Below are 10,928 nucleotides of genomic sequence, written 5' to 3'. Positions count from 1 at the left end.
ACCAAGTGTGGACCCCACAGAATTATTGAGAACCTAACCTGGACACGGACTATGAATATTTACTGTAATTCTTTTCTTAATCATCCATTATTGGCATTGTGTTGATTTATAATCAAAATAAGAATGGATCTTTGTGGTTAAAGTTTTTCTCATCACATTTAACCTCAATTTAAAAAATAAATAAATTTATATATTGGCATTATATTTTGACTTCTTTTTCTAAAGTTCGTATGGGGTAATCACGAGACAGGCAAGAACCAAGAAGTAAGTTGGAAGGAACAAACGAGGAGGAAACTATATTATTATTTCATAAGTTGACGTTGGTGCTCTCCACGTGTAACTATCCAATTGTTTCACTAACCCAGCTCTTCATAAATACATGCCACGTAGGTTTCATTCACTCGATTTAAATCGGAACCGTCTGATGAACTAAAGGATAAAATGGGAATTCTTTGGTTACATAAACTTGTATAAAATGGAACCTTAATGAATTAAACCCAGAAAAAAAAAGGGAGAAGCCAAAGCATCTGTTTGCTCAGACCTCCGAGCAAAGCTTTTGCGTTCAAACCCCCCAAAAAAAAAACAAAAATCTACTAAAAAGGGCAAAATATCCCTGCGGGGAATGCAGAGAGATGAGGAGGACATCGTTGACAAGGCCTGAGCTGTTTGGACACGGTAAGCGGTCCATCGGCGGCAGGAATTGCCACCGTAAACACGTTGAAGACGGGTGATTCATTCGTTTCCTGTACACTCTTACAAAGAAAAAGAAAAAATCTCTGTTCTTAATGTTCTACTATTTTATGTTATCTCTAGCGTTGTATATAATAGAATTCTGATAAAAAACAAACAAAAAAAAGATTTAAAGCTTTTCTTGTAGTGTGTATTTCTCAAGATTGTAACGAAAAATGGCAGAGAAAACTAGAAGTGAAAACCCAGCTTTGCTACATAGAAAATACGAGCTTGGTCGTATGTTGGGCCATGGAACTTTCGCTAAAGTCTACCATGCTCGGAATCTTCAGACAGGGAAAAGTGTTGCCATGAAAGTTGTTGGCAAGGAGAAAGTGATTAGAGTTGGGATGATGGAGCAGATCAAGCGAGAGATTTCCGTCATGAAGATGGTGAAACACCCCAATATTGTTGAGTTGCATGAAGTCATGGCGAGTAAGTCCAAGATTTACTTTGCCATGGAACTTGTTCGAGGCGGTGAACTCTTCTCGAAAATCGCCAAGGGTCGACTCAAGGAAGACTTGGCAAGAGTCTATTTCCAACAGTTGGTTTCCGTTATCGATTTCTGTCATAGCCGTGGGGTTTACCACCGTGATTTGAAGCCGGAGAATTTGCTCTTGGATGAAGATGGCTGCTTGAAGGTTACAGATTTTGGTCTCAGCGCTTTCTCTGAGCACTTGAAACAAGACGGGTTATTGCACACCACATGTGGAACGTCGGCTTATGTGGCTCCTGAAGTTATTGGGAAAAAAGGATACGACGGAGCTAAAGCAGATCTTTGGTCTTGTGGGGTAATCCTTTACGTGCTTCTCGCTGGGTTCTTACCATTTCAAGATGATAATATGGTAGCCATGTACAGGAAGATTTACAGAGGAGATTTCAAGTGCCCACCTTGGTTTTCCCCTGAAGCTCGTAGATTAATTACTAAGCTTTTAGATCCCAACCCAAATACCCGAATCACCACTTCAAAGGTGATGGACTCGTCTTGGTTCAAGAAATCAATACCCAAGACTATTAGAACCAAGGAGGACCTAGAATTTGAAGCCTTCAATGGCGAGAAATCATCCAAGCCTGAGACTCTGAACGCTTTCCATATCATTTCCTTATCCGAGGGCTTCGATTTGTCACCGTTGTTTGAGGAGAAGAAGAGAGAAGAGAAAGAGGAGCTAAGATTCGCTACAACAAGGCCAGCGAGCAGTGTAATATCGAGACTGGAAGAGGTGGCCAAGTCGATGAATTTCAGCGTCAAGAAGAGCGAGTCAAGTGTACGACTGCAGGGTCAAGAATGTGGACGGAAAGGGAAATTAGCCATCGCTGCTGACATTTTCGCATTGACACCGTCGTTTCTGGTGGTGGAAGTTAAAAAAGACCATGGTGATACCCTTGAATACAACCAGTTTTGCAGTAAAGAGCACCGACCGGCGCTTAAGGACATCGTCTGGACGTCGCCCGCCGATAACTCGACTGTCGCTTGACTTTTATTATGTTCTAGTCCATTGTTTCATAATGTTGTTATTATTGTTTAGATAGAAAACCAGAACCAGAGGATGTTCTGGGTTTGGTCGTTTGTGATTATGTCTAAGATGGAAGCATACGAGCATCATTCGATTAACTTCATTGATGATGATCCATTTTTACGCCAATATTTTCATGTTTGTGTTGTTTTTCTGCAAGTGGACGGCTTCAGTTTATGATTTAACTCGTCTGCAACCTTTTTTCTTGGTATTCCCGTCTTTTCAATTAAAGTTATATGTCCTCCATCAACAATTTCTTACCATATTACCATTCTTTTAAGCACTAATTCTTGTTTTTTCCCAAGATTTAGCATGATTTTCCATTTAAGCACTCATTAAGCAAGCAGACCTTGTCCATTATTTGAAGCTAATCAAATCAATGTGACAATTGACTGCTGGAGTTAATAAGGGGTTTAACATTTATTTAGATGCGAATTTCATTGTAGTGGACAATTATTGTCCTGCTACCGAGCCAGTTGCCCGTATTGGTTTCACTGCATCTCTATAATAGTCTGGTTTATCTTTGGATTCAGTGTCCAATTTGTAATGGTCTGGATTTCCGTATCTATTACAGGTAATAAAATATGGGTCCCCTCTCTTCCCCTGAAATCGAATGGTGTTCAAAGATTGATCATCTCCTCGAAAAAGATAAAGTTAAATATGAGGTATTGATATACCCCTGTTGCTGATGTGTTTTCAGCCTGGGCACGTACTCATGGGTCTTTTTCGCTGTCTTGAAGACGCTTAACCTTAGGATATCATATTTCAGCAGCAGCCAATGATACCCTAAAATTTGCACCATTCATGGTTTTACATGTCTTAGCCGTGTCCTCGATGCTTCCCTGCAGCCCTTCCCGTGACTGAACTTGCCATGAGGAACGCTTGCAGACCAAAAACCCAGTGTTCTGCTTGACTTTTAGGTTTTGTTTAGCAATGTGCTTTGAGAGCAATATCTAATTTATCTATCTCCCATGATTTTATTCAAAAAAAGTAAAGAACCCAAATCTGGATTTGACAATGCAGAAACTGTATTATTTTAATGGGAAATACGGGGAATGGCATTCAGGGGTGGTGAATAAGTGCAAATGAAAAGATCTGCACCATCGTATTTGTTGCAACGTAAAACTGTGACAGCAGCAACTAGGGTAGACAAGAGGCGCTGTAAGGTTGGAATAAGACAGTGGAGGCTATATAACCAAGTTTGGATTCATATGATGGAAGAGCAAGCATCAGCCACAATTTGGTTGGTGACTACAACCTGCTCCTAATCCACCTTCAGGGATAATGGGTTTGGCAAATTGGCGTTCCCCCTTTGATGCTTTTTTCACCACTTCTCGCTGCCAATCTGGATTTAAGATACAGGGATTTCATACTTTTATGCAACAAGATTGAAAATTCATTAACCCAAAGCCAGTTGTAAGCTTTTTTGCTTCTTCATAACCGATATTGCCTTCATTCCCTTACTTCCCTATTACACTAAGCAAAAAATCCTTCGAAATATTTATCTCTAGTACAACATTACATGTTGATTCTCCATGATTTAACTATATATTATCCTCTCTTAATTTTAAGAAACAAAGCTCAACATCAAAGCATATTGTAACAAAAAGCATTTCCTCATACTAGCACGTTTATATTATATAACCTAATCTCTAAAAATATACTTCAAGTTTTTGCCAATAGGTGTGTTGGTTGTATTGTTTCAAAACTATTATTATTTTTTAGTAAATATTTTCGTCTCTCTCAAAGGTTTGCTAGAATTCTGAAAGTGTTTGGATAAAAATATTAAACGGATAGAAAAATGAACTTAGAAAAAAAAAATAGAGCTGTTTAAAATATGAATTAGGCTCGAGCTTAAATATTTAAGGCTTAACTGGCTTAGCCTAACCCGCTTTTAAGTTAGTAATATTTTATCTTATGTTATTTTTCTATATTGTGTAATTTATAACACATAAAAATTAAATCTATAGTAGTATATAATACTACCGCTATGATGCAAACATTAAAAATTACCAACTTTTCCAACCATTTTAAGATTATTTGACAAAAAATGTAACAGCCTAATTTTCAGTGGTGTCGAAATAGTGATTCGAGATCAATAAATCCGACAAATGAGTAGGAAATATTATTAATTTAGTGAGTATAAGTTAAATGTGAAGTTAGGAAAATTTTTGAAATAGTGAAATGTACAAAAAATATATATATTAAAATAATTAGAATTGAAAATGAGGTATCGAGACCTCGGGAATTTTAAATCGAGCCATAAATATTTTTATAAATATTTATGTAGTGTTAATAAGTTAGTATTAAAGTTTCGTCGAGAAATTTTAAAGTACTGATAGCTAATTGAACAAAAAGGACTAAATTGTATCAAATGCAAAATTGTGAGAAATGATTAAATAGCTTAAATGATAAAAGAAAGAGGGTTTAAAAGGAAAATAGACCCAAGATCTATTTGGGCTGGACGGCAAGAGCATGAAATCACCAAGATAATAAGGGGAATTAAGGGCAAAATTGGAAAATTGCAAAATTTACTTAATAAAGCTAGGACTAAAGTGGAATTATCTAGATTTATCTTTATTTTTCTGCATTTTCATCAGCAAAAACACCATGGAAGAGTTCCCTTAAGCTTTTTTTTCATATTTTTACTCAAGTAAGTTCAATTCTTGATTATTTCTTGAAATTTTTGTGTTTTTGTGACTTTTACAACTAGGTCCATTTGTTGAATTCATTAATTCTTGATTCTATGAAAGAAATTGAAAGTTTATATGAATATGTGCTGGAAGTATATGATGATTTGACATAGAATTAGAGCTTTAAATTGTTTATATGCTGATTTTATTAGAATTGAATAGAAAGTGAATGTTTGGGTCCTAAATTGTAAAAGAGTTTGAGGTTAGAGTTTTATGTGGAAATTCTGAATTTCAATAGTTATGAAATAACTTATAATGTCTAGGAAAAGTATTAATTGAGAAAATTAGTTTAATTGAGGGGTTAATTAAGTAAGGACTGAATTGTATGAACTGTGAAATTTGGGGCAAAATGAAAATCAATATTTTGCACTAAAACAGTTTTGGACAGTAGCAATAGTCTAAATTTGAAAAATCTCCAAAAATTGTAGAAATCTAATTAGAGGTTGAATAAAATATGAAATTAAAGCTTATTGAGTCTAATTTCTTATAGAAGAAACGGTGTAAGCAATGGAATTGTAAATCATGAGATATAATAAGTTTTGTGAGATAATGTCAGAATGATTTCGGGTTCCCCTGTTCTGACTTTGGAAAATCATCAAAAATTTGAGAAAAATAATTAAGGGATTAAATTTATATGTTTAAAATCCTTAAAGAGTCTATTTTCAATAGAAATAAGCAGGAACATCATCCAAATCTCGTACGATGAGATGATTAATTCTTAGTGAAGAAGGGTCGGAACTGTCAAACAGCAGAACAGGGGAAACTTTAAAGAATAAACTGTACTTATTGGCTGAACCAAAAATTCTGAAAATTTTATGGTAATAAGATAAGTAAGTCTAGTTTTAGGGAAAATTTTCGGATCTTAATTTCAAGTTCTGTAGCTTAAGATATAAATAATTTAGTGACTATGACGTAAATGGACAGTTTTGAATATACATAAGTAAATAGTGAAATTATTGATAATGTTACTTGTTGCATGTTATATAAATTGAGGATGTGGAATGGAGAGGAGGAGGAGGAAAATATGTATGAATATTCAGTTAGCATGGCTAATTTGTATGTTTTAGACTCATGGACTAAATTGAACAAAAGTAAAATTTTATGGGCAATTTTGTAAAAAAAGTTAGAAATGACCAATTTGCATGAAATGGATTATTTTATTATTTAAATTACAAATTTGAATGAAATTATTAATTTAGCTCAAGATAAGGGAAAAACATGTTTTAAGGATTAAATTGAAAAGTGTTGAAATTACGGAAAATTCTGACATTTTATAGAATTCATAGGTTGTTATCAATTTGTGTGAGAATAACGGCTGAAAATAAGGATTAAATTGTAATTATTTTATTTTATTTTAACCTAAGGATGAAATCGTCATTAATTAAAAGTTTAGGGGTAAAATGATAATTTTGTTTAGAGAATTAGTGGAATGTATTATAACATGAAATAAATGAAAACGACGATCAAATTTCTTTATAAAGATCCAGATGACTTGAATACGAGACTTGAACGTGGAAAAGAAAAGATATCGGATTAGTGAAATATCTGATAAATGAATCGGTAACTCCGGTAATGCTCCGTAACTCTATTTCGGTGACGGATTCGGGTTAGGGGCGTTACATTTATTGGTATCAGAGCTAAGGTTTAGTTAGTTCTCGGGCCGAACGTAGCATATGTGAAGTCTAGAAATAAATGCCATTATATAACTTGTGATAAGATGAATTAATATCTTCCAGCTCTGATGTAATGGCCCAAATTTGAGGTTATCGGAACAGTGGTTTCGGAACCAAAAATCCGATGAGAAAAATTTTATTTTTCTTATATTTTTATGGTCTACAATTTCACAAAATGATTTTTTGAAAATTTCGTTCGAAAATTTCGACGTTTGGGTACTCAATTTAGTCAAAAGGACTAAATTGTAAAAAGTACAAAAGTTGAGTTCTACATGTTAGAGGTGTCCAATTGTTATGAAACTTTAAATTGGAGGTCCTTATATGGTAATTATACCATTGGTAACTTGGTAGACAAAAATGGACATGAGATAAGTGAAATAGAAAATTTTTAAGTTAGGGGCAATTTGGTAATCTAGTAATTAAAATGAATTAAAAAGGAAAAAGATGGCAAAAATCATCATCTTCTTCATATGAACAAAATCAGCAAGGGGGGAAGCCATAGTTAGGGTTTTCAAGCTTCCAAGCTCCATAGTAAGTGATCCCAAGCCCCGTTTTTAATGTTCTTTACGTTTTTGAGATCCCGGTAGCTTAATTTAGCTTATTCTAGCAATAATTTAACCTAGAGTTTATATTTGGAAAAATACCCATAGGTGAAAAGTGTTTATTTTGATGTTTTATGATGGAATATGAAGCTAGAAATTATGTTAAACAACTTTTGCTAAGCGATTTTAAGTGAAAACGAGTAAAACGACATAATCGGTAAAAATACCTAATGTTCATAAGTACATGTTAGAGTGGGAATTTGATGTTGCCATAGAAGGGAAAAATGTTCAGAATGTTATAAAACATAAGAATAAGAGATGAAGTTTAATTTCCGAGCCTTGGGGCAAAAATGTAATTATGTAAAAGTTTAGGGGCAAAATTGTAATTTTGAAAAAGTTAGAGTCGAGGGCTGTTTTGATGAATGTGATTATTAAATAAGTTAAATTTACTATTTTAGATCAAGAAGTACGAAACTCGAGGTTAGACAAAGGGAAGAATAAAGTTGAAGACTAAGTTGGTGAATTTGGCTATAATTGGTACCGAGGTAAGTTTACGGTAAATAAATGCAATATTCCAATATTTATTATTAATGCTGTTAATTTCCAGCAATTATGAATTTATTTTATGAATTTATTTGATGATGATCCAAGCATGAAATGATAGAGAATTAAAATTTAAAAGTCCCGTTGATACATAAGGATGGTACTGGATAAGAATGTCATGACATTTGGGTAAAGAGATCCCATGTAAGACCATGTCTGGGACATGGCATTGGCATCTTTAAGATCATGAGAGGTCCCCTGTAAGACCATGTCTGGGACATGGCATGGGCACCGAGACGAGAGGTCCCATGTAAGACCATGTCTGGGACATGGCGTTGGCACTGAGATGAGAGGTCCCCTATAAGACCATGTCTGGGACATGGCATGGGCACCATCACGAGAACATCCCATGTAAGACCATGTCTGGGACATGGCTTTGGCATGTTATTATCAGAAGAGACCCTTGTATCCTTATTATTCCAATGTAGCTCAACGGGCTTGTAAACGAATCATGTTCATGAAAGTTCAGTTTAAAGCATAAATGGCAAGCTCAGGTAAGTTGTAAGACTTAAGAACTTATTATACTATCAATTGATGTTCAACGATGCAGCAAGGATTGAGTAAGTTATGCACACAAGTATTCTAAGTAAACAAGTAAGAGAACTAGTATGAGATTAACTAAAGAGTAAACTAGAGATATAGACATTGAGTTTAATTATTTAAGTTAAATATTGTTATTTATTTGCTAGTAAACTTACTAAGCTTTATGCTTACTTCTTTTATTTCTCTTTCTCTTATAGTATTGTAAAGCTACTTCAAGGATCCTAAAGAAGTCGGAGATCATCCACACTATCAACTACAACTGCTCGGTATTTTATATCGAAAAACGTTTGAGTTATGGCATGTATAGGGATTTAGTTATTTTGTATGTTTGTAATGATGATTTTGCTAATGAGTGATGTGTAAGTATTTGATGATGTATGGTTATTAAAATGATTAAGGATGAAGGTGTTTGTTGTTATGAAAGATTAGGTGATAAATTATGCATGGAAATCATGAAAGGATAAAATTTTGCAAAGAAACAGAATTCAGGCAGCACAGTGACGTGAATTTGAAAAATCACCCAAGATAGTATAAAATGAATTAGAGGGTGAATGATATATGGAATTAAAGCTTGTTGAGTCTATTTTCATGGAAAAATAACGGTGTAGAAAAAGGAAATTTATATTTTAAGATATGTGAATTTTAGTAAGATAGGGTCAGAACTGTTTTTGGAGTCCCCTGTTCTGAGTTTAGAAAATAATTACAAATTGTACAAAAATAGTTATGTGTTTTAATTTATATATTTAAAATCCTTATCGAGTCTATTTTCAAGAGGGATAGACGGGAACATCATCCAAGTCCCGAATAATGAAATAAAATTTCAAACCTAGTTTTTATGCTCCGAATTGGTAAGATAAGCTAAGTAATGCCTCGTGCTCGACTCCGGAAACGGTCTCGGGTAAGGGGTGTTACATCTGATGAGATTTATTTTACTTAAAGATAGAGATACTTTCCCAACCGAGGTAATAACGATAATGTTGAAAGCGATACTCATATATGTGAGAAAAAGTAGATTATGATGAGTCGAAACTCATAAAGGCATGAATAAATGTTATATTTAAATTTATGTGTATAGTAAGTAAAATTTTAAGGTAAGTATCAATATTGAATTAAATTTGTATGGATATATGTGATTGATGTGGAAATAGAATTTTGGATATATGTTATATTTGAAATTTTTATTGATTCGGAATGTGACGAAATTGATATGAATATGTGATTAATTGAAATGTGTATTGATTGGAAACTGAAAAGTGAATTGAATACCCTATTAACTGTACCAGACTGAGTCGAATATAATTGGAATGCCATAGGATTTTGAGAATGGATTTGGAGTGAGATTTGGATATGCTGATGTTTATATCCTTCGGATTTATCCGAAGAGGCACTTTGTGCTATTCTGGTGTGTTTTGGATGGATTATATTATTCTGGTGTGTTTGGGAGGATTATATGATACTGGTGTGTTTTGTAGGATTATACTGGTGTGTTTTGGTTGGACATTTTGGTGTGTTTGGATGGAATCCGTGTATCCGCCAAAGTCCGAGTCTTGTTAATAGGGGTAAATATGAATATTAAGTGAAATTGAAATGAGAATTGAATTCCCTATTAACTTGTCGGACTAGTCGGATATAATTGGCATGCCATAGGAACTGGAAGTGTACGGGATTTATCGGCTTTACTGATCAGGCACTTTATGTGTCGTATTTCAGGCACCTCGTGTATCGTTTCAGGCACTTATGTGTCGTATTCTGATCAGGTACTATGTACTGTTTTAGGCACAATGTGCCTTACTGGTGTGTTTGGTTGGATCCATGTATCCGTCTGAGTCCGAGTTATGTTAATAGGGTTGACTAAATGAAATGAGAAAATCGAATGAATTTGATCGATTAAACTATAGGAAGTGTGAAAAAGTGGAATGATGAAAAGAAATGTGAATTGTGAATTGAAATAGAGATATGAGATTAAAAGCTCGAACCAAAGGTTCATGAATTGATTAAAGATAATATAGATGATATATGATGCCATTTGATGAAAGACTATTGCCGAGATATGAAATTAAAGCATAATTAACACATATGACTTATATTGTTACATGTTTGATGTCTATTATTTATTATAGTATTTATAATTTGAATTATGGTAATACCACTGAGTACAAACATACTCAACGTACGATTGTATTACTATAATTCAAATTATTTATTATTAAATGTTAAATTTAAATTATGTATATGGTAAGAGAAGTATGAGTTAGTGATATTGAGATATTTGAAATGTGTTTATGATGAGAAGGGACTTAGAAATGTAAGAATAGAAGTTCATGATATGTATATGACAATGTACAAAATGAGATAATCAAAAGTTGAGAAATGATGAAACGTGAATGAAATGAAAGTTTTTATTGTGATAAACTTATCTATGTTTGTGTGGCATTCATATGATATTATGTGTCTGACTTGTTTGATTAAGTAAATGCTATAAGTAAATTTACTCAAAATTCATGGAATGTATGTTTAGGTGCACTAGTTTGAAATGGATAATTGAAAAGTTCGTGTAACATAATCATGTATGTTAATTTGCTTGAAGTGAATTATGTAATTGTGATGATATGATGTTGATGATAAACGCTAAGT

The 10,928-nt window shown here is 33.7% G+C and overlaps 1 protein-coding gene across 1 annotated transcript; it reads left to right on the top strand.

Moving 5' to 3' along the window:
• The first annotated feature begins 503 nt into the window (after positions 1-503).
• On the top strand, positions 504-2,369 carry LOC107958932 (CBL-interacting serine/threonine-protein kinase 6-like). Its single transcript, NM_001327682.2, has one exon. It carries the CDS (start codon positions 906-908, stop codon positions 2,199-2,201), a length of 1,296 nt encoding a protein of 431 aa, NP_001314611.2. The 5' UTR covers positions 504-905; the 3' UTR covers positions 2,202-2,369.
• Positions 2,370-10,928: the final 8,559 nt, after the last annotated feature.

This window comes from Gossypium hirsutum, chromosome A05, assembly GCF_007990345.1.
Source record: "Gossypium hirsutum isolate 1008001.06 chromosome A05, Gossypium_hirsutum_v2.1, whole genome shotgun sequence".
Lineage (NCBI taxonomy): Eukaryota > Viridiplantae > Streptophyta > Magnoliopsida > Malvales > Malvaceae > Gossypium > Gossypium hirsutum.
This window is presented reverse-complemented; position numbering and strand designations above follow the sequence as displayed.